Consider the following 24,097-nt stretch of genomic DNA (forward strand, 5'->3'; position numbering starts at 1 on the left):
CTCCACTTTCTGACCTCGATGTGCATTATCAGTGCAGCCGCCTTTGTGGATCAGATGTCACCGATCAAAAGCGGAAGTATGTGCTATCAGCCAATCATCGCAGGGGCCAAAAGCAGCACTATAGAGATGGGTAGAGGGAGTAGCATAGTCATTTGAGAGGTTCCAGACTGTGACAAACATTCTCTGCTGACTCTTTAGCTGCCTGTTTCTAGATCCTCATTTCAGCTGCTCGTTTTGGCCCCTCCACTCAACTTTCAGGCACAGGCCAGGCCACCACATCTCTAGGCAATGTGAGCCGTGAGCAGGATGCGACGTCACCGCCTCGTCATCAATCAATCTGAATACCAGAGATTTTGTGATGGATGACATGGTCACAGATGAGCCACATAAGCTGATCTGGTCTTGAACTCTTGATACAGTTTTGTCTGCACCAGGGTAGGCCTGTAGGCCATCAGCACCGAGTTGATGCAATGCGTCCCCATCGCCAAAGCTTCAGACAAGGGGATAACCGCATGCTTTTTGACTACTGACCTGCATCTAGCGTCCAACCACAGAATGTGAGGCGGCCATTGGCCATTGCTGTCATGCAGATTCCAGTGGCCAAGGACAGCTGCAATAATTCGGAAGCAAAGCGAGCCGATTCGGCCTCTCATTCCGTGGAAGATATAAAGAGATGGCCTCATGCTCTTTTCGCATTAAAATATTTGGAAAAAGGCACTGGCTTTCTGAGGTGGTAACCATCTGGGATTAATCACATTCTGTACAGCTTATATTTACATCCTTTATCTACATTATAAATGTATGTACAACACGAGGATGGTGAAACTGACTATATTTACAGACGACCATGATATATGAACATCCCCATATGCTATCTAGACCCCAATATATCCTGCACTACTAGGTCTCATGAGAGAACGCTTGCTCTTTCTGATCCCCCGGTTTTCCTGAACTTTGCTTCATGGCTAATGAATTTACACGGTGGTTTTCAGGACATGGCGATATGATCAGCGCATGAACAAACCAAAGCTGTAGAGAGACCTTGGTCGGAACAAGTTGGCGAAGAGGAACCATGTGGGGGACTCTTTCTTCTGCGGCTCCGGTGGCTCAGGCTGGCCTTTCACCTGGAGGTTCTGCCCAATGGCTTGCCTGATGGAGTCTATTGTCTTCTGATCGACCGCCTCGCCCGCAGAACCGCGGACATAGAAGGTGTTGACAGCCATCCTGCCTCTAGTGGTCACCTCTGCTCTGGTAACAGTCAGGCTGTTCTCACGGAAGATGCGGGTGACCTCAGATAGCAGGCCGACCTTGTCAGTAGTGCACAGCTCAAGTTTGACACCCTATGACAAACCAAAATGAGGGTAAAAAAGGTAACTTTCAGTTTCAAGCTGCATGACTAGTGGTTTTGCATATTTGGTAATGTAGTTTCAGACAAGTGAATGGCATTGTTACCTCGGATACCCTCCGTTCAATAGCTGCTTCAAGGCACTGGATGACTCGCAATCTCTCAGTTTCAGTGTTCATCGGTGATCCATTCACATGCCTTACATAGAATTCCTTCATAAGGGAAGCATCAGTATAAATGACGGTGTTTTCTTGAACCAAAAAAATTTATGAATAAGAATAATGTCAATGACTAGTGAGAGATGTCCGGGTCACCATATTCACCTGGTAAGCTTGATTATCCTTGGCATCAATGTTTGCATGGAAAACAACATATTGCAGGTCTGTCAGAGTGCAAACCGTGTCAAACAAAAGCTTGGACCTGTCCTTACACCGAATGGTCACCACCGAGTAGTCCTTGTCGTTCCAGTTCCTCACAGTGACATTAGGTCTCTGAGACTGCTCCGGAGCCTGCCGCTGGAGCTGCTCATAGTTGCCGTCGTCGAGCATCATCTGGTGCAGCCTCCTCTCGGTGTGCGTGGTGGCAGTCCCTGACGACACCGCCATGGCGGCTCCCCTGGAGAGGTCGCCTCCCCGGAGCAGGTACGAAAGCCTCTCCCTGATCCTCTCCAGCCTCTCAGCATCTGTGACTGCCAGCCCGGTGTCCTCGTCGGTGACCCGCATCACAGCTGCAGCTCTGGTCTTGTGAGTCCAGATCTCGGCGCTGACCACGTTGCACTTGAGGCTGGCAAGCACCGCGCTGACTTCGGAGAGCAGGCCTGGCCGGTCCGTCCCCATCAACTCAATGACATTGTGGTCAGCTGCGGCAGCAACGCCCACTGATCTCCGGCGTGAAGGTATGTATCTTGAATCGGCGCCCAAGGACTACGAATGTTTCCAACAATATGTGTCACTAACTGTACGAATAGACTACAAAGAAGGCATGATTGATCAATATGGTAGTATGATCATACCTTTCTGATGTAGTCTTCGATCTGCGCAAGGGTTTCCTCATCTTTGATCTTCTTCCCTTCCTTATCGGTCACATTGAAGACTGAAAGCACGAGCAGCAAACTAAGTTTACCAAGTCTGTGTCTGGTTAGGCAAAACAATGAACAAAACAAAACACAGGCGCGATCAGGCTGTGCATAGTGCGAGCTCACCATCCATGAACCATCCACCATCCGAGGTAATATACGCCTTGCCTATGACAAGGTTGAGATCAATCATAACTTGAATCACCTCTAGCAGTATCCCATATTCGTTTGCGCTATCCACCTACAATCGCAACAACATGGAGGACACATCAGAACCTTAATTTTCGATAGCGCAGAAATGGGATCTAAGCGATTCAGCAAACCAGAGGAATGTACCCTGACAATTGTGGCCTCTGCTGAGGACTCGTTATCTATCACAATCCTGCAATCACCAAAATTGACGAGCATGATTAGGCACCGCACGTGTGATTTCCCATCACTAGTAATATTGCACTGTGGGGACTGATTCTTGGGCGGGAGAGGAGAGGAGTGGAGAGAGGCGGCGGCATGTGAATAATTGGGGGGCGCACCTGGGCGGGTTCATCTTGCGTATGAAGTTGTCGTATTCGTCGTCGCTGTCCCAAGTAGGGCCGTAGCCCTCATCTGCGCCCACAGCCAGGACAAGCACATGGAAACCATTAACTCCCGCACAATTCCCTCAACGCAAGGCTCAAAACGGCAAGAAATAGGGATGAAAACACCATCAGGAATTCATTCAAACAGGAACGAATCACGGGGGAGACGAGCGGACGGAGAATCTTATGGCGGTCATTTCCATTTCCAAGGAACAAACAGGAGGCGCGGATTGCGGGCGGCTGCCCCCCGGTTCCAAGAACCGAGCACAGGGCGGAAACAGAACGGAGCTGAAGACTGAACCCTAGCATCAGCAGCGAGGAGAAGATAGGGAGAGAGACGACGACGAGTGGCGCCGCGAGCCCGCAACCCAATCCACGAGAGGACGGGAGGAAAAAACGGCAGGCCCGCACGCAGGAAGAAAGATTCTTGGGGGCAAGAAGAGAGATAGGGAGAGAGAGATACCCACCCATGGAGGACATGGCCGGGGGGAGGCCGAGAACGGCGCCGCCGGCAGCAGCAGAGAAGAGACAGGCCGTCAGGCCGGCACTGCAGCGCTCCTCCTCCTCCTCTTCCTGTTCCTCTCCCGGCAGTATTTGTGCGCAGTGGAAAGCGCGGGCGCGCGCGCGCGTGGTTGGCTGTCGGCGATCCTACCTAGAGAGAGAAGAGAGGAGGGGCCGGGGGGAGTAGGTGGTGGAGAAGAGAGGGGTGAGAAGGGAACGGGATGGCCTGGGCCGGGCTGCTATTCCCTCGTCTCGCCGGTGACGGGGGGCGTGTCGCTGCGGCGCGCGCTTGCTCGGCTCTGCTGCCCCCTCTCCTCTCCTCTCCTCTCCCTTCCCTGAAATCTTGGCTGGGATTGGACCACGGCTTGTTCCACATGCCCGGGCCGCTTTTGCGCGCGCGCCCCCCGGCTTCTCCCGATTCTCCTTGGCGCGCCAGCCCCTCGCGCCACCCAACCGCCGCCACCTGGAGAGCGGGCGGGCGCGCTTGGCCGCCCCTGCTCGCGCCACGCACGGGGGCGCCGGGTTCACACGCGGCTCGGCTAGTGTGTGTTCCTTTCTCTCTCTTTCTCTTTCTCTTTTTTTTTTCTTTTTCTGAGCAAAACACTGCACTATTATTATTCTACTAGTAAACTAGTTGCCTCAGAGGCATGCATTCTGTAGATTCGTTCTTTAGATCTTTGTTATATCATGCTGATTGTAGTTTAGTAAAATAAAATAAAATAAACAAGGGCACAAGTTGTATTATAAAACCACCGACAATTAGGAGACGAACTCGCAGAATTTAACAAAACAAAATCAAGCGGCAGGGACGGTCCTATCTCAATGACCAAGCCGGCCATACATCATTGAAGGATGTTATGTTTTTAGGCACACACACACACACACAAAAAGACTTGAAATCCGGAGTTGTGCTCTCAGATTATAGCCTCCCGGTCTCTTAATCACAAGCACAACAAATCAACAATTCTGCTTCCAATAGATGTATAACTTGTCATGGACAACTGACTTGAGCATTTTTTTTTCCAAAAAGGAGAAAAAAGAACTGACAGTACAATTTCCTGTAAAAAAATTTCGCGTACAATAATAATGCCTACTACCAAGTCGATGCGTGTACTAATAGTCTAATATGATGCCCTTGGACCTGCCAAAAAAAATGGTAACAGAATGGTCCAAGGACGTTGCACGCGTGCTCAAATGAAAACACAAAGTTTAATCGCCTTTTCAGCAGCCCCTGAGCTGAGTCACGACAGGGTCAGCTCTTCGCCTAATAATCAGTCTTCTGAAGATTCTGGTAATAACCTGAGTTGGTTGCTGAACGAGACAAGCATCAAAAGGAGAACAAAATGATTCGGATACTTTCACTAGTAGTACGTCCTACCACGATGACAAGCTTGATAACGACACATTACCCTGCAAGAAAAGCCTACACGGAATAAATATGTCATGGAATGACTAGGCTGTGCCTAGGCAGGACATGGAGTGATTAGTTGCACGCATAGTGAATTAGTTAGAAGGAAAGAGGGACACCTACCTTTGGTACATATTCAGATAGACCTTTTCTATGACAAGTTGCATTTATACTAGCTAGCATCAACAGTAAAAGGGCCATGTTGCTCTTTTACACCAAACGGCCAACGTGATCAATCTTACTAGAACATTCTGAGTCACAGTATGTGTTTACTACTAAGTGCCACTTGCTTTTGTACATGTGCCACATTATACGTACGTACCCCAATAATGCTTTGTATAAACTTGATTTGTTTGTGGATCACTGGCACCGGAAAAAGCTTTGAATTGGAGAAGTATTATCGGTGTCTCCCTAATAATATAATCTCTCCATAAAATCGATCAAGCTTATTGATAATAAGCTTGTTTATATGTATTCTTCTCCTGTTGGAATTAACTTAAATAAATTTGCTCAGAGTTCAATCGTTTGGGTTTAGTGTATTCAGGTTCAGCTAGTGACTAGCCCTTACTATATGAAAAGATAGCAAAACTCGATCGTTTTTTTAAAAATAGTACAACTTCTGTTGGGAGATTGCATTCGCTGAAATGGGAATGGACGGCCATAAAATTATCACCCCGCTCCCCCAATATTCTGTCAGCTCTTCACCTAATCTATAGAAGATTATTCTGGAGTTAGCTAGCTGAGACAGTAGAGGGCCACAGTGAACAAGACAGGCATCAAAGCAAAACACATTGTGAGTGTAGACACTTTAACTAGCAGCCCTACCATGATACGGTTGACGACAGCGACGACATGTTACCATGGACGAAAGCGGTGAAGAGATCGATCGGTATCAGCGTATGAGTGGGCCAGGGAGTAATTAATGATCCAGTCGCGTCATTACCTTCCTTGGTAGTACTTTCGAAGGACATTCACATCACTTTGTAGCTAACAAGTTGCACTAGCAGTAAAAAGGACCATTTTGTTCCGTGGCACCGGAGAATCGCCATTCCTGAATCAACTTGGAACAAACTACGAAATTTCACATCTCTTATACATATATATTTCTTGATTGTTAGGGCCTACTTGGACCACATGATGATGATGATGATAACGACAAGAACTAGTATGCAGGGAAGAAAACAGCCACACTCTACATACTTGTGTTTTAGATGGTGTCCAGCTCGCTCTTCTGCAAAGTCCAAACGTGTGCCGTCTTGAGCACTGAATGGATGATGAATCGGTTAGGTCGGCCAAAGAACTACTAGTAGTTAGGCAACAAGTTGTGCAATTAGCAATGCGGCAAGTGGACGTTTGTGAGTCATCACCAGATCCACCGGTCGATCCGTGCCGATAATGCGATCGATTAGCCACTCGTCGAGTGCTTCAATTCCCCACGAATCAGGGGATGAATGAAACCTTTATTTTGCTGGTTGGATGTTTATACTACTTTGTACGTCCCCCTGGACCCTATCTAGCTGCTGTTTCGCAGCAGCATCAGATGTTGATCTTATTGGATCAAGATTGAAGACAGGTATCAAAGAAAAAAAAAGTTTGCTATTAGGTACCCCCCCCCCCCCCGCGTCTTTGAAAGGATTAATATTAATTTTATTGACAATGATGTGTCGCCGACTCACAATGAGCGAAGAGCCTACTGTGTTTGTTAAGCAGCCAGTGCAGGATTGACCAATGCAAGGATCTCTAGGCAATGTTGAGAAGATTTATAGGATCCGGCTCGACAGTAGAGTCCATGTTCTTTGCCGTTCCTGCATGTCTCAATCAGCGCCAAAGAACAATGCATGGTGCGGTCGAATCGATGCATACGAATTGAAGCTCGTCACCTGCTTCCAGAAGTATTCTGTCTTTATTCGAGCGATTACATTCTGCCGTCAGCTCCTTGACGCCAACATTTCAGATTCGGTAAGGCGGCAGCAAACCCAGCTCGGCATGAGAAGCTCACATCAGCGGTGATCACGATAGCGACGCGCCTCCGTTAATCTTAATGATCTGCCGTCTCTCCAAGGTGCTAGTAGCACTAGAGTTGCGTATATATATTTATAGAGGTAAATGTGCAAGTGTTTGTGAGCATCTGCGTTGGTTGTAAACGAAAAGAAAAAACTGATAATTCTTATGAAAATGTGCAAGTCTGGCGGCAGGCAAGTGGGGAAGTAGACGGGCTGAAGCTGGGTTATTGGGCTAATGGCCAGTCACAGTCAGCAACCACTGAAGCCCATTAATAGTGGCCCAAATAACGCTTCGCCGTCTCATCATCTTCTTCCTCGTATCGTCTCTGGTCTGGCCTCTTCCCCAGCGAGGGCAGAGGTGGCTGTCGGATATGGCGGATGCCGGACGGGGACGGGCCGCCGGCGATTCTCCGGGGTTACTCGCGGAGGAATCAAGGCATGGCACCTCGCCGTACCGGTTCCTCCGGCCCTGCATCTTGGGGGGGGGGGGGGGGGCTTCTCTGGCGATCCCAAAAATTCCGTCACGGTCTGCCGTGCCGTGGAGATCGTCGGACCCCGTAATGGGGTCAGGGCTTCTGACGTCAACGGCGGGAGCGGATGCTCTTGCTATGGAACTGTTCGATTGAATGCCTGACTGGAATTCGGCGCCTGGGAGAAGACGTGGTTGTTCAGCAGTCCGCCAGGTACTGTGAACTGTCCTTTCCACGCCTCCGTCGTTTCTTGCTTGCTCGGCAGGAGCGCGCCTTGCCTTCTATTACTAGTAACTCATGACCGTTTTCCTACTTTTGGGAATCAGCAATTCATCATTGAGTTGTAGTGTACATTCCATTCTCTGCCTACTTGGCTACTTTCATAGGGAAAAAAGAACATGCTTGGAAGTATGGCCCATATACGAACTGTTTAGCTTAAGCAGAACTCATGCGAGAAGGCCGTATTTTGACATGTGTACAAATACCATTTTATATCACAGAAAAGGCAATCGGGCGAATTTGCTGTATAAGTATGAGATGAAACATTTGCATCACAAATGCCAATGTTTTAACTGGACAGCATTACCAGTATGCAGTGCTTTGTACTTTGGCAGCCCATTTCTGCCATCTAGTTGACAATCGCAATGCATTACCAGCGTACAATTAAAACCATATGAGTACACCACAGGTATAGAATACGTGGTTCAGTAGCATATCTTTGGTCTCAGTCGCCATTGTTTGACTAACTAGGTTTTCATGTGGCCATTCCATAGAGTATCCTTCCCTTCCATCCCAGTAGCAGCCATTGATCATCTTCGTTGATGACGAAATCTTTATGATATTGTTTCACCATAGCTCTTGTTCCTTCCACGGTGTCCGGATTCAGTTGTAACTGCTCAAAGCCTGCCTTCTTGTTTCGTAGCTTCCACTTCTTGTAACTCTCTGGTCTCTCGATCCTTTCTGAACCTTCACATGCAATGACATTTAGGACTGTAGAACGATAGATATCCCTCTCTAGGATCATTCTTGCCTCAGCATCCCGTGGAAGGGTTTTATCAATAACATCAAACAGTGCACTGTGGTGGTACATGACCTTTTTAAAACGTGTTAGAAAGAAGGGGGTAATGTATGATCCATTCACAACTCCATGGATGAAAACTTTTGGCTTCAGCATTCTTATTGTATTGAGAACCCTATTCCTGGCACTGTTTATGGATACTGTCTCATCACCAAGATTCTTCAGGCAGTATATACAGTTGACTATGACCACATCGTCTTTCTCAATCTTGAAATCGTCTATCTTTATAGTTTCCCATTTTGATGATATTCCCTGATATTCAAAAGGTATATTGAACATGCTAGCATAATCAGCCAATCGCGGTCCTGTATTCTTACTCGATTCATTTGGTCGAAAACCTGGTTGGGGTTGCTCAATGCCTGTAATTCGAACCATAGGAGGTCCACCTTCCCTCTTTGCGAGTTGCTCAAATAGTGATGGCCATTGAAAACCAAAGCAAATGCCAAAATCGATAATGTGCACCCGAGGTTTTCCCTTTGAGACATCAATGATGGTCTTATTTGAGAAATAATATGGTACCCTCGAGAAAGGCGATATTGCTATACATAAATGGAATACCTTTAAAATGTCAACTGCCTTCCTTCTTTTCGCCATCATTTTGCGATACAGTTGGCTCCCAGTTCCAGCTAATCGTACCTCAAGGCAGTCCGCTAGGCAGAATGCTAGCCTCTGAGAATCGTCCCCACTCGTTGAAGCATGTTGCCTAATGATGCTCAATATGTCACTCGCTAAGGTATGATTATTTACAGACACTGCTTGTGCACAATGGATAAGGAGGGTTCTGAGATCCACCATCTCTTTCCTCTGTTGCTTCTTACCTTTTTTTATTTCGCTGAGCTGATGTTCTTCCCTGGTCACTATGTGAATTTATGGTTGATCAATTTGTCATAGCTTCTTGTAAAACAATACCTTGCTCTACTGGTTCATGCTCAGAGCAGAGTAGAACTTTATCGAAAATCTCGTCTCGAGTCGGCTCATTGAAAGAAATGGCAAACTGCTTGTTACTCCTTCCTTCTAACAAATCAAGGTCTTCCTTGTGCGAATTCATTTTCCGGCATTGAACCTCAAAAAATGCATGCTTTCTTGACTCTCCAACATTGATCTGAAGTGATTGGTTATATCTATTGTTGTTTTCGACAATGGAAAGGCCACCAGCATTCAAACCAAGCTCCGTTGTATATGTATCCTGAGTGAACTGTCTTATATCTCCAACAATGTCAGACAAACTCCATGGAGCTTCAAAAGCTTGCAAGTTGTCATTGTAGTGGTTATTACCTGAGCTAATAGCTACAGAGCAGTTACTGCATGGCTGCCCATTAAACTTACTGATGCTACCATCAGGAGTATTCGGGTGGTCACAGCTACAGACTGGTAGTAGTTGAGTATTAGCTGGATAATTTTGTCCAACAAGTTTATACAATGGCTCCTCCATAGCTCTAAGTGCAGACTTACCATGATGTGATTTGAACTTTTCATCGCTGTCCTCCTGCATCAACAGCTTGTTTATAGTAGTTGATGTATCTGAGTTGATCCAACTTTCCTCTGAATATTCTGCCACGTTGGTTCCATACCAATCTGGTGTCACGTTGCTACTGACTTCACAGGATTGGGGAGCATATATTTTACTCGAAGAGGATGCGCTCGATGCAACACAGGCGTCATTGTTAACCGTAGTTGCCACTGGTGGAAAATGGTCAATGGAGCTTGTTTGGTGGAATACTAAATCCAAATCACTATACTTGTTAGCTGGATCCATGAATTTCAGAGAAGAGGCATAGCACCCGGGAGTATTTGCTATGCCGTGTGGGAAGTTAGAACTAAATCTGCCGTTGCACTCCACTGGTTGGTTGGGTGTTTGATTTTTGCAGAAAATTCATATTGTCCCATACACAAGATTGTCTAGAACTGCATTGTAAACAATGAACTTAGTATGTGAAACCAAAACTGATGTAGATAAAGTACGTCATATATCCTTCTACTCTCTGTCTTTTCTATCAGGCGTAAATATAAGAGAAAATTAATCTTCCATTAATCATATTCTTGTAAGAGAAATTCTGAGAACAAGCACTGCATACGGGAAATTTATGAGTTATTGAAAATATCAATCTTCAAGTAATCAGAGCACATACTCAAGTTTCCATAGAGTGAGAAACGTCCAATCAAACCACAAACAATAGGCAGAAGAGAATGGATCTTGGTTTTGGTCATGTAATGAATCATCTCGCTTCTGTAAAGTTTTTATAGGGCAGAAGGTTCAATAATTGAATTATGAATTTAAGGAGTCAATTGAGTAAAGTTGTGAGGTGGAGTAACTCGTAAAGGTACTTTATTAAAAGTACCGTTAAGTCATAATTTACAGGGGGGATTAGCTCAGTGATATGGACTACTTTGTTGAGATATGAAGGAGGTAGATGGGATCTCGCCCTCACGCTGGAGGCTCTGAGATTAATCCTCTACTTCTTCCTTGACCTAATTGGATACATGGGGCCTCTATTAAATAGAGGTGACTCACCCTAACCTATCGGCGACGCTACAGTGCCACGTGCTACAGTATCGCGCTGCTGTTCATGGGCTGCATTGCTCGTGGGCCAGGGCCTCTAGCCAGCCCACTTCCCATAACACTTCACCACCCCCTCGAAGACAGCTCGTCCTCAAGCTGGAAGGCCACCAATGCTGAAATCTTGAAACTCCAGTTGATGCGGATGACGAAGAGGAGGGCAACGAATCATCTGGCTGCTGAAGGAGCTGCACGCCCAACTTGCTGCAGGGAGACCCAGGTGGTGTGCTCGGAGGTATTGACGAGGCGACCGCGTGTGGCCACGCCGGGGGTGGCGCCTAGGACACCGTGGGTGGCGCTGTTGTCGCATGTGGCTGTGCAAGCGCAGACGCGCGGGAAGGCAGGGGACCGATGAGACAGATGGCGTCGCCCCTGTTGATGACGTCTTTCGTCCGAGGAGCCTGGAGCTGCAGGTGGCGAGGTCGTCGGTAGGTGCGGAGCTGTTGATGGCTCCAGGGTGTATCTGGCGGGTCGGCCCGCGGACGCACCAGAGGCGGCGCTGGTATGCTGGCCAGTGGTTGCGCCAGGACCTGCGCTGGCAATGCCGGCGCTGGCCGGCTAGCCCGCGAACTCCCCAGGGGTGGCGCCGGCGGGGAAACACGCGAGTCCTCCCGTCGGACAACAGACGTCAGTCCTAGGAAAGCGCCGGATGGCCCGGTGGAAAGGCGCGGTCGTGGAGTCCGAAGATGGGCCGCGCCTGGCGTGGCGGCCGCCGGAGACGAGGCCGTGTGTGGCGCGATGGTGGGGCCACGCGAGGTACGCCCGATGCCGGAGCCGCCGCGACACACACGGTGTGGCGAACGCCAGGGGCGAGGCCACGCGAAGGGCGCGGGTGCGGATGGAGGCCGGCGCTTGCGTAGGCGTGAACAGCGGCACGCAAGATGCAGCAGACGCCGGAGGCGCCGGCAACGGGGAAGCCGCGCGTGATGCGTTGAATCCCGAACACGAGACCGCGTCGCCGTAGACACTGGTGGAGCCGTTGCCGTAGATGTGGCCGCGGTAGTTGGCGCAGACAAGGACGCCGGCGCGGGGACGGGCGCCGTGGCCGCACGGGGTGCGGGTGCGACCGTCGAAATCGCAGATGCCGCCGGATTTGGTGAATCAGATGCCAGAGGGGCTGATGCTGAGGGTGATGCAGACGATGATGTCTGCGGCCCGAAACGCTTGTTGATGCCTTCGACGAAGTCCGACCAGGACGGCTCGCCGTGGTTCTTCTCGAGGTGGAAGTACCACTGGGCTGCGGCGCCCTCGAGGTAGAAGGCGGTCGTCCAGACTTGCAGTGACGCCGGAGTGCCCTGGGAGCGAAAAAACTGCTCACACTTGTGGAGCCAGCCCAGGGGATTTTCGGCGCCGTCGTACTTGGGAAAGCGTAGCCTGTGGACTGGCGGCGACGGAGATGCAGCCCGCGGCGCTGCCGCCGCCGCCGCGGAGGACGGTGGCGATGTAGATGTCGAAGCCGCTGGTGGTGATGGAACCGAAGGAGACGTGCCGATGGCGTCGATCTTGGCAAGGAGCCTCTGGAACCAGGCGTCATGGGTGAGAGATTCTCCCATGATCACAGGAGAGGGGAGGGACGAACAGATGCAATCTGATCATGTCTGAATTGGATTAGGGGTGGGATGTGGGTGGGATTTGTGGCGCAGGGGAAGAAAATTGGCTCTGAATACTAAGATGATATGGACTACTTTGCTGAGATATGAAGGAGGTAAATGGGATCTCGCCCTCACGCTGGAGGATCTGAGATTAATCCTCTACTTCTTCCTTGACCTAATTGGATACATTGGGCCTATATTAAACAGAGTTATAGAGGTGACTCTAAGGAATGTTGAGTACTCTATCCTGCTTGTGATGAGTGAATTGTCAACCGTGCGGTGTGATCGTGCGCTTGGTCTTTGGATTGCAGGTACACGGACGTTAAGGGTCGACGGAGAGCTGCCGTGGAGGTGCTGTGGCTGATGGACCGTGCGGTGGACGGCGGTGAAGGGCAGCCGGGACCGGAGCTCGGGCCGGGCGGCAGCTGTGGCGTCCACTCCTGGATCGAGGGCGCAAGCGGCGACGGAAGGCGGGTTTCTTGGTTTGCGCCACAAAACCAAGGAGGCGGACGGCGGTTGAAGACGCTTAGTCGTGGAGGCACGGGCGTCGGTCTCGGGACTGACGGAGGCGACGGGCGTCGACGGCGTCTAGGGCCTCGCTGCGGGCGAGGAGGTGACGGGCGTTGGGCAGCGTCTAGGGCCGACAGAAGGCCGAGGCGGGAACGGCATCTAGGGCCACGGCGTGGAGGCGGGAATCTTCCCGCGCGTGGAGTTTTGGCGGTTTTCTCAAAACCGGCCACCTACCCGGGTTTCGCGGAGCCCCCCCAAAACCGCGAACCAGATCTTCATCGACATGGCAGCATCGCGGAGAAGGCTTCGAGTCGAAGAAAGAAACTCCGCCGTCGGATGAGATCGTGTACATATTTCCGGTTTTGCCCCTACGGGCGTTTTAGTGTCTAGTTTGAGTAGAGGGTATTTTGGACCCCTGCATGGGCACCTTAAATACCCCTCTCCCTCTCTTCTCTCTCTCTGGGTGCCAGCTAACCAGAACAGAACCGCCTCTCCCTTCTCCTGGTGCCACCCCCCTCTCTCCCTCTCGGTTCTCTCCCTCTCCTCTCTAGGACTAGGGTTTTTAGCCATGGATACTTGAGGATTTTGTACTGAGATTGTTCGGGAAAGGAGGCCCATCCCTCCTTGTGCCCTCCGAGGTTTTGAATTTATCTCGTTCTTGTTCCTCTTGTGCCTCGTTTGATTGAATTTCGATTTTCTTTTGTCGATTCATGAGCACGAGTTGATGACTTGATTCTTGATGTTTTCGTGACTCTTTGTAGTGATTCAAAACCATCTAGCCTAGTGCTAACCCCCCCCCGAATCACGAGTCACCACGAATCGAAGTTTTTGCGTTCTTAAGAAAACCCCAATCTTGCTTCGAATTTCGTCGATTTCTCCCAAACCATGGAGTAATTCGTCGATTCCTTCCGTGGACGTATTCACAAGTCCCTTGTGATCATGCCTACGAAATTTGGTGAGTTTTGGACTTGATTTGGTCACTCGATCATCAAGTTTTCAAAAGAACACGGGTTGAAAAATGTTTCTGGACTCTGTTTCATCTAGCACCGGATGAACCGACGCTTTGAAATTGTATGCGTCGGATCAACTGATGTATAGGTGTTTCTCACGTTAGGGTTTTCTGCTTGTCGTCTGGTTGCACCGGTGCTTTCTCTCGCAAGTGCATCGGTTCAACCGGCGAGTGTCTTTTTGCTGCTGTTCTGCCCGTTTGACTGGCGTATAGGCTTCGGTGAACGTCGGTTCAACCGGTGGGTGTTCAGTTCAGTTTTGTTGCCTCTGGACAACTGCACCGGTGTTTAAATTCGATTTTGCCGGATCATCCGGTGTGTAACATCGGTTGAACTGACGCAGTTCAAACCATTGCGTTGGATCAACCGGTGCTTGCTTTCTCGTGCTGCTGACTCTGTGCGTCGGTTAAACCAACGAGGTGCCCTGTGCACGTCGGTTCAACCGGTGTGTGTACCGTGTGTGTTCCTCAGCTGCTTCTTCTCGCTGTTTGCTTCCGTGTTACTTTTCGCTTATTCCTAGGCCTGTTTTGTGTTAGTGTAGCTTCTCCATAGCTACTCTACACTTCACCTAGGACTTGAGGGTTGGGTGCGAACTTGAGATCTTAGGCTGAGCTTCCGATTGCAAGAATTTTCAATTGGCTCCCATTCACCCCCCCTCTGGTCGCCTTTTCGGCCCCTCAATTGGTATCAGAGCTTGGTTGAGGTTTTCAGTACCTTAACCGGTTCGAGAACCACTTGGCGACTATGGCGAGTCTTGGTAAGATCCCAGTGTTTTCCGGCGAGGACTATGCTTATCGGAAGGTTCGCATACGTGTCTTCTTGCAAAGCATGGGAGCCGAGGTCTGGGATATCACCAAGAACCAGGCATACGAGGTGATTGCCGTTCGGACCTCTCCTCTTCAGGTGTCCGAGCACGAGGCTAATGCCAAGGCTGTCAATGCCTTGTTCGCTGGCGTTTCTCGTGCGGAGTTCTCACGTGTCCAGGGTTTTCAGGAAGCCCACAAAGTTTGGACGTGCCTTGAGAACTACCACGAGGGCACACCTCAGGTGAAGACTAGACTGTTCGAGACTCACCGGCGTGAATATGAGAATTTCACACAGGGGCCGGGTGAGAGCATTGGCGACATGTTCAGTTGATTTCTATCGATTGTGAACAAAGTCAGTGCGAACAGATCTGCTGATGCCCTTGACTACACAGAGCACGAAAAGGCCCTCAAGTTGCTCTACGCACTTGACCGCTCTGTGTGGGATCTCAAGGTAAACACGATCATCGAGTCTGCAGGCTATGAGACTCTGACCGTGAATGAGCTTTTCAGCAAGCTCAAGGCCACAGAGGTGGATAACCAGACACGAGCCAAGCTCAATGGTGCCCCTCCTTCCAAGAGTATCGCTCTTGTGACTGGCCCAGGTGGATCGAGCTCTAACGCTAACTCTGTTCTTGGCTTTTCTCTTGCCTCTTTGCCTTCTGTTACAGATGAGCAGCTAGAGACGCTGGGCGACGACGACTTGTGCCTCCTCATCAACAAGTTCCAGCGTGTCTACCACAACAGGTAGAGAAAGAAGAACCCCGGGTGCTACCACTGCGGTGATCTGAACCACTTCATCGCCGACTGCCCCAAGAAGTCCGGCGGTGGCCAGAAGAACAACTTCGACTACTACCGCCATCGCGACCGCGACGAGGGAGGCTCCAACAAGGAGCGTCGGCGCCACAAGCACCGCAGTCGTGACCGGGGAGGACGCTTCGACAAGGAGTCGCTCAAGAAGCGGGAGAAGGCTTTTCTGGCGCAGCTCAGCGACCTCGACAAGAGCTCCGACACCGATCGCTCTTCTTCACCGACCTCCGACGACGACGATAAGAAGAAGAAGAAGCGGGACAAGGATGCCACCGGCTTCATCGGCCTTTGCTTGGCGGCCGATAGGCGCAAGGGTTTCTGCACCATGGCGGGTGAAGCCAATGGTGCTCGTGCGTCTCCAGGTGGACATGCTACACCGATGCACGACGGCTCTTCTCCTGGATCCGAGAGTGATTCAGAGGTAAACTCCACTATTGACCTGCTTGATACAGAGGTTAGGGAGTTGTACGCCGCTCTCGACAACCAGAAGAGGCTGCTTAAGGAAGCAGCTAGAGAGCGTAGAAAGCTTAGGGCTGAGCTGACTTGTACTAGAGATAAATCTGGTGAGGATGAGTGCGCTGGCTGCATATCTCACATGAATGATTTTGTTTCTCTCTGTGCCAAGCATGTTGAGAATGTTGCGAACTTGGATGTTGCCAAGACTTCGCTTGCTGACGTGTCTCATGAGCTAGCTAAGGCCAAGCATGATCTTGAACTGTCTAAGGACGCTTCCATCGTTAGTGATGTGCTTGAATGCGATGAGTGTCCCATTTTTAATTCTGATCTAGCTTCTTTGCAGTCTAAGTTTGCCACTGTTGTTTGTGAGCTAGAGGAGCTTAGATCTAGGGCTGTTCTGCTTGGTGCCTGTAAGCTTTGTCCCATGCTTAGGTCGGAGCTAGATGAGAAGAACGTCTTGATTAAGTCTTTGGGGAAGACTAAGGTCGGGGAGTCTAGCCCACCTATTGATTGTCATGTTTGCCCTGGTTTGATTTCTGATTTGGATAATCTTGCGGTAGAGAAAGCCAACTTGGAGAATGAGAATACCTATCTTAGGGCAATTCTGAGTTGGGTTTCTAGCAGTGAGCCGCAGTTCGGCATGATGATCAAGCAGTTTAAGCGTGGTGATGGTTTTGGGGTCGGTTATATGTACACTAAGTCAGACTTTGACAAGCTGTATGGTAAGATCGGCAAGGCTGCTGGAGCTCCAAGCGCTCTAAACACTGCTAGCACGAGCACGCAGCCTTCGCTTGTTGACCCCGTGGATGGTGTGCTGAAAGAACCACAAAAAGCACCTCCACAGAAGCAGGTTTGGGATCCAAAGCCCAATGAGCTGAGGAATCCCCTCGATACGCTCCCTGCTGCCACAGCCCAGGTTGCCCAGAAGAAGGGGGCTGCTCCTCCCCGTCCGCAGGCAAGGCCTCCACCTCCCAAGAGAGAGGTGAGGTACCACTGTGAGTACTGTGACAGAGAGCGTCACCTGGAGGAGTTTTGCTTCAGGAGGAAGAGGGCTGTGAGGCGTGAGCAGGAGAGACGCAACTCGGACATGTACGCTGCTCGGGTGCATGGTCCTCCTCGCCGTGGTGGTAGGCAAGATGCTAGGGCGCGCCGTGTAGGTGGAGGACAGGGAGACGGTGGTGGTTACCGTGCTCCAATGGGTGGTCGCTTTGCCGGTCGTGCTCCTGGTCGTTCTCAGTACGGCTATGGACCACGGGACTGAGGCTTTGGAGGAGGTTACGATGCACCACGCTTTCCTCGCAGTGGTGGTCGTCAGCCTCACGGTAGACGGGACAGGGGATACGATTTGTCTGATTTTGCTAACCCTTCTGTAGAGCAAATGGCTCGACACTGGTTTACTTCACACTTTGCTAACCCCAGTGTTGAGACATTTGCTCACCCTTTGTCTCACTACTGATGTGCAAGTTGGAGGCTTGGAGAACAGGTGGATCGTGGACTCCGGTTGTTTGCGCCATATGACCGAGAATGACAAATGGTTCTCCAGCCTCACCCCAACGCGCCACAAAGAATACATCATATTTGGCGATAATGATAAGGGCAAGGTACGTGGTGTTGGCGCTGTTAGAGTTTCTGATCGCTTCACCCTGAGAGATGTTACTTTGGTTTCGAATCTTGGGTTTAATTTGCTATCTGTTTCGCAACTTCTTGATGAGGGGTTTGAAGTTCGCTTCAAGGAGGGTTGTTCTCGAGTTTTGGATTCTAGAGGAGACCTGGTTTGCCGGATCGTTCCTCGTGACCGAGTTTTCTTGATCGATTTCTCTGGAACTCCTTTTGGCCCTTCTTGTTGCTTGTTGGCTGGTCCTTCTTCTGATCTGTGGAAGTGGCATAGAAGACTTGGACATTTGAGCTTTGACTTGTTGTCGAGACTTAGCTCACTTGGCCTGATCCGAGGATTGCCCAAATTGAAGTTTGAAAAGTATCTTGTTTGCCACCCGTGTCGCCACGGGAAGATGGTTGCCACCTCCCATCCACCTGTTAATCAGGTGATGACCACTCACCCTGGAGAGTTGCTACACATGGACACAGTCGGTCCTTCTCAGGTGATGTCGGTTGGTGGGAAGTGGTACGTTCTTGTGATCGTGGACGACTTTTCTCGCTATTTTTGGGTCTTTTTCATGAGAACCAAGGATGAGGCTTTCGAGTTTGTTCGAAACTTGATCTTGAGGTTGAAAAACGAGCTACCCCAGGCCATGAGAGCGATTCGCAGTGACAATGGCACATAATTCAAAAATGCTCGTTTTGACACCTTTTGCAGTGATCAAGGTCTTGAACACCAGTATTCTTCCCCTTACACTCCACAGTAGAATGAGGTTGTACAGCGGAAGAATCGGACGTTGGTTGAGATGGCTAGGACGATGCTCGATGAGCATAGGACTCCTAGAAAGTACTGGGCTGAGGTGGTGAACACCGCTTGTTATGTGTCCAATCGTATTTTCTTGCGTGCTTTCATGCGCAAGACTTCTTATGAATTGCGATTTGGATGCCAGCCCCGTGTTGATCATCTCAGAGTTTTCGGTTGCCGGTGCTTTGTGCTGAAGGAAGAAAATCTTGATAAGTTTGAGTCTCGATCGTCTGACGGTATTTTTATCGGTTATGCTTCTCACTTTAGAGCTTACCGTGTGCTGATTATTGATACTAACATCATCAGAGGGACTTGTGAAGTCACTTTCGACGAGACTGCACCGTGCAATTCTTCTGTCTTTGAGGTTGCAGGAGATGATAAACTCGGCACCCCCATCTTTGAAGATGAGGGGGAAGAAGCTGCGGAGGGTGATGCTAAGGCTACCACGCGTGTTGTGGACCCAGTCGCCTCCCCCACAAGCTCGGACGATGATGATGGCCCCGATCCGACTACATCCACTTCCCGGGGTCCGATCGAGCAGATGACAGCCTTCCCCAGCTGCACATGATGGACACCAGCCTTGGTTGAGGAGGAGGCGACTTCGACAAGACAAGCACTGCGACACATTCAGTGTCGTCACCCACCTCAACAGATGCTAGGTGACCTCAACGAGAGAGTCACACGGTCCAAGGTAACAAGTATCGCTGGCTTTGCTCATTCATCGTTTGTTGCCTCTTTTGAGCCCAAAGATATTGGACACGCTCTTTCTAATTCTAATTGGGTCAATGCCATGCATGAGGAACTCGAAAATTTTGAAAGAAACCAAGTTTGGGTTTTAGTCGAGCCTCCACCTGCTTGTAATCCCATATGAACGAAGTGGGTTTTTAAAAACAAGCAGGGTGAGGATGGGTTAGTTGTTCGAAACAAGGCTCGTCTTGTTGCCCAGGGGTTTTGCCAAAAAAAAGGGATTGATTTTGATGAAACTTTTGCCCCTGTTACACGTTTGGAAGCGATTCGGATTTTTCTTGCATTTGTTGCTTCTAAGGGTTTTAAAGTTTTCCAAATGGACGTTAAATCTGCCTTCTTAAATGATTTTATTGAAGAAGAGGTTTATGTGAAACAACTCTCTGGTTTCGAAAATCCCAAGTTTCCAAACCGTGTTTATAAATTTCAGAAAGCAATTTATGGTTTGAAACAGGCACCTAGAGCTTGGTGTGATAGACTGAAAACATTTTTGCTGGCTCAGAGTTTTAAAATGGGATGTGTGGATAAAACTTTGTTCCTCATGCAGTCTGGCACTGATTTTCTATTAGTTCCGATATACGTGGATGATATTATCTTTGGTGGCTCTTCTCACGCTCTTGTCTCCAAGTTTTCTGAGCAGATGTCTAGAGAGTTCGAGATGAGTATGATGGGTGAGCTGCAGTTCTTCCTCAGGCTGCAGATCAAGCAAACTCCTCAGTGCACGTTCGTCCATCAAGCCAAGTACACCAGGGACTTGCTGCGGAAGTTCGACATGAGTGACTTGTCTCCTCAACCGACTCCGATCAGCACATCGACGGCGCTTGATGAGGACTTGGACGGTGAGGCGGTGGACCAGAAGGAGTACAGGAGCATGATCGGCTCCCTCCTGTACCTGACGGCGACGTGGCCGGACAGCGTCGGCCTTTGTGCGCGGTACCAGGCTTCTCCGCGCACCTCCCACAGGCAGGTGGTGAAACACATCTTCAGATATTTGAAATTCACCCCTGAGTTTGGTCTTTGGTACTCTGCGGATTCTTCTCTGGTTTTGGTGGGCTTTTCTGATGCCGATTTCGGTGGGTGTCGGTTGGATCACAAGTCGACATCCGGCACTTGTCAATTTCTCGGTACATCTTTGGTGTCTTGGTCCTCTCGCAAGAAGGCTAGCGTAGCGCTTTCTTCCACAGAAGATGAGTATGTTGCCGCTGCTAGCTGTTGCTCCCAGATACTTTGGATGAAACAAACCTTGCAGGATTATGGACTGAGTTTTAATAGGGTTCCCATCTTTGTAGACAACATGTCCGCTATTAACATTGCAAAGAACCCTGTCCTACACTCCAGAACCAAACACATAGATATCCGGTTCCACTTCCTGCGAGACAATCATGAGAGACGCCACATAGATTTGATCCATGTCTCTTCAGAGAGGCAAACCACATATATCCTCACCAAACCACTTGAGCAGGACACCTTTGCTCGCTTGCGAGGGGATCTTGAGGTTTGTTACCCCTTTTGATCGCTGACTTTTCCTTGGTTAGCTTTGTAGGTCTTGTTTGTTTTTCTCTTCATTTTCTAGGTTTGGTAGTTGCATTGTGCATATGCATTGTACATTTATGCATTTTGCATTGCTTCACTTGCACTAGCATTCTTGTATACATTGCTATGATCTCCCAGTGCTTGCTAGTGTGAGTTTATAAACGTGATCATGTATAGCTTGCACCACTGTGTATATGACATCATCTGAGTTAAGCTATTTTGATTTGAAAATTTGAAAACTTGGTCACCCTATCTTGGCTACTAGCATGTTAGGGCGTGTTGATATGCTTTGCTATCTCATTCATGCTAGTGTAGCCTTTTGTTCAGCAATTCATACTTGACATGATATAAAATTGATAAAATTGTTTGAATTGTGCTTGAAATGGAATGGAAAGATCCAGGTGGGATTGCTTGTCGCACTGATCGAGCTTTCGGGACGGCTCACTTTGCACTTGTGAGAACCCGGGCAAGGCAGTGCATGACTGAAACGAGTGCCTTAAGCTTCTGATTGCCTTTGGCATAGGCTTGGTCTCGTTGCTAAGTAAAGCATGACAAGCTTTCAACCCCTGTCATTAAATTGCTTGATATAATGAGATTGCAAAATCAATGTTTATAACATGCTTTGGATGTTTTTGGCGCACCTGTATGAGTTTGATTAGCACTGTCCTTCATTCCCTACTTGCTAGTGCTAGATCAAGGGTGATGCTTTTATTTCCCCTAAACTGGAACTTGCCTAGCTCTAGACTGATTTGATATACCCTGTTGAGCTAGACGCAGGTCTTGTTTATGGATGCACACGTGCTTGTGACTAGTTATTGCTCATATCATTGTATCCCTGAATGCTTTCACTTACACCTCCTGCATTGCATTCATTGCATAGCATATGTTAAGGGGAGTCTCAGTTTCAGGGGGAGCTTTAGGTCTGTTTAGCCTTGATGTGTGCATGTGTCAACAAGGGGGATAAGTTTGATTTTTGAGAGAACCAAAAACTTGTTGAGCACAGGGCCTTGAGGGTGCATACATTTGGTGAGAGTTGCACTGGTAAGGGGGAAATGCATTCAGTGGGAGTTTCTGCTTTGTTTAGCTCCTGGTTTTTCCTCCGCTTCTGGCATGACTGTGTCGAGCCCTGCCTCTGTCTTTGAGGAGTCATGCTTGTGTTTGATCGATTGTGTCGAGCTGTTGCCCTTGTCTGAGGGAATCGATTTGCGGTTGGTCAAGTGACTTGTTCTTGCTTCTTTCGTGCTTTTGTCACTTGTTCAAGTTCTCTCTTGCTTCTTTGTTCTTCACTGTTTTTGTTTCAATCTTGGTTCGTTTGTGGTGTGTTGACAATGCACTCATCAAGGGAGAGATTGAGGAATGTTGAGTACTCTATCCTACTTGTGATGAGTGAATTGTCAACCGTGCGGTGTGATCGTGCGCTTGGTCTTTGGATTGCAGGTACACGGGCGTCAAGGGTCGACGGAGAGCTGCCGTGGAGGTGCTGTGGCCGATGGACCGTGCGGTGGACGGCGGTGAAGGGCGGCCGGGACCGGAGCTCGGGCTGGGCGGCAGCTGTGGTGTCCACTCCTAGATCGAGGGCGCAAGCGGCGACGGAAGGCGGGTTTCTTGGTTTGCGGCACAAAACCAAGGAGGCGGACGGCGGTTGAAGACGCCAAGTCGTGGAGGCACGGGCGTCGGTCTCGGGACTAACGGAGGCGACGAGCGTCGACGGCGTCTAGGGCCTCGCTGCGGGCGAGGAGGTGACAGGCGTCGGGCGGCGTCTAGGGCCGTCAGAAGGCCGAGGCGGGAACGACGTCTAGGGCTACGGCGTGGAGGCGGGAATTTTCCCGCGCGTGGAGTTTTGGCGGTTTTCTCAAAACCGGCCACCTACCCGGGTTTCGCGGAGCCCCCCCAAAACCGCGAACCGGATCTTCATCGACATGGCGGCATCACGGAGAAGGCTTCGAGTCGAAGAAAGAAACTCCGCCGTCGGATGAGATCGTGTACATATTTCCGGTTTTGCCCCTATGGGCGTTTTAGTGTCTAGTCTGAGTCGAGGGTATTTTGGACCCCTGCGTGGGCACCTTAAATACCCCTCTCCCTCTCCTCTCTCTCTCTCCTCTCTCTCTCTGGGTGCCAGTTAACCAGAACAGAACCACCTCTCCCTTCTCCTGGCGCCACCCCCCTCTCTCCCTCTCGGTTCTCTCCCTCTCCTCTCTAGGACTAGGGTTTTTAGCCATGGATACTTGAGGATTTTGTACTGAGATTGTTCGGGAAAGGAGGCCATCCCTCCTTGTGCCCTCCGGGGTTTTGAATTCATCTTGTTCTTATTCATCTTGTGCCTCATTTGATTGAATTTCGATTTTCTTTTGTCGATTCATGAGCACGAGTTGATGACTTGATTCTTGATGTTTTCGTGACTCTTTGTAGTGATTCAAAACCATCTATCCTAGTGCTAAACCCCCCGGAATCACGAGTCACCACGAATCGAAGTTTTTTCCCCAATCTTGCTTCGAATTTCGTCGATTTCTCCCAAACCATGGAGTAATTCGTCGATTCCTTCCGTGGACGTATTCACAAGTCCCTTGTGATCATGCCTACGAAATTTGGTGAGTTTTGGACTTGATTTGGTCACTCGATCATCAAGTTTTCAAAATAACACGGGTTGAAAAACATTTCTGGACTCTGTTTCATCTAGCACCGGATGAACCGACGCTTTGAAATTGTATGCGTCGGATCAACTGATGTATAGGTGTTTCTCACGTTAGGGTTTTCTGCTTGTCGTCTGGTTGCACCGGTGCTTTTCTCTCGCAAGTGCATCGGTTCAACCGGTGAGTGTCTTTTTGCTGCTGTTCTGCCCGTTTGACCGGCGTATAGGCTTCGGTGAACGTCGGTTCAACCGGTGGGTGTTCGGTTCAGTTTTGTTGCCTCTCTGGACAACTGCACCGGTGTTTAAATTCGATTTTGCCGGATCATCTGGTGTGTAACATCGGTTGAACCGACACAGTTCAAACCATTGTGTCGGATCAACCGGTGCTTGCTTTCTCGTGCTGCTGACTCTGTGCGTCGGTTAAACCAACGAGGTGCCCCTGTGCACGTCGGTTCAACCGGTGTGTGTACCGTGTGTGTTCCTCAGCTACTTCTTCTCACTGTTTGCTTCCGCGTTACTTTTCGCTTGTTCCTAGGGCTGTTTTGTGTTAGTGTAGCTTCTCCATAGCTACTCTACACTTCACCTAGGACTTGAGGGTTG

The 24,097-nt window shown here is 49.5% G+C and overlaps 2 protein-coding genes across 3 annotated transcripts; both read right to left on the bottom strand.

Moving 5' to 3' along the window:
* Positions 1-722: 722 nt before the first annotated feature.
* Positions 723-3,832, bottom strand: LOC120650413 (ACT domain-containing protein ACR4-like). Of its 2 annotated transcripts, none has more exons than XM_039927539.1 (8): positions 3,463-3,832; positions 2,951-3,023; positions 2,757-2,802; positions 2,547-2,661; positions 2,358-2,437; positions 1,669-2,268; positions 1,453-1,557; positions 723-1,340 (listed from the first exon to the last, which is right to left on the bottom strand). In XM_039927539.1, exons 1-8 carry the CDS (start codon positions 3,473-3,475, stop codon positions 1,008-1,010), a joined length of 1,365 nt encoding a protein of 454 aa, XP_039783473.1. In that variant the 5' UTR covers positions 3,476-3,832; the 3' UTR covers positions 723-1,007. The 2 variants fall into 2 exon arrangements, with proteins under 2 accessions (XP_039783473.1, XP_039783474.1); XM_039927540.1 differs by having other exon boundaries at positions 3,459-3,802.
* Positions 3,833-7,882: 4,050 nt separating this feature from the next.
* Positions 7,883-9,940, bottom strand: LOC120650415 (scarecrow-like protein 9). The gene has a single exon (XM_039927541.1). The coding sequence runs from the start codon at positions 9,248-9,250 to the stop codon at positions 8,132-8,134; it is 1,119 nt and encodes a 372-aa protein (XP_039783475.1). The 5' UTR covers positions 9,251-9,940; the 3' UTR covers positions 7,883-8,131.
* Between the last annotated feature and the right edge of the window lie 14,157 nt (positions 9,941-24,097).

Source organism: Panicum virgatum, chromosome 9K (assembly GCF_016808335.1).
Source record: "Panicum virgatum strain AP13 chromosome 9K, P.virgatum_v5, whole genome shotgun sequence".
Taxonomy (NCBI): Eukaryota; Viridiplantae; Streptophyta; class Magnoliopsida; order Poales; family Poaceae; genus Panicum; species Panicum virgatum.

What these genes read in the sequence shown, in the direction of transcription:
- LOC120650413 (XM_039927539.1), bottom strand. An exon ending in CGCAAGATGAACCCGCCCAG is followed by an intron (nt 2,803 to 2,950) that starts GTGCGCCCCCCA and finishes TGGTGATTGCAG; the next exon opens with GATTGTGATAGATAACGAGT. An exon ending in CAGAGGCCACAATTGTCAGG is followed by an intron (nt 2,662 to 2,756) that starts GTACATTCCTCT and finishes TTGCGATTGTAG; the next exon opens with GTGGATAGCGCAAACGAATA.
- LOC120650415 (XM_039927541.1), bottom strand. Translation starts at nt 9,250, where the DNA reads ATGGTGGATCTCAGAACCCTCCTTATCCATTGTGCACAAGCAGTGTCT.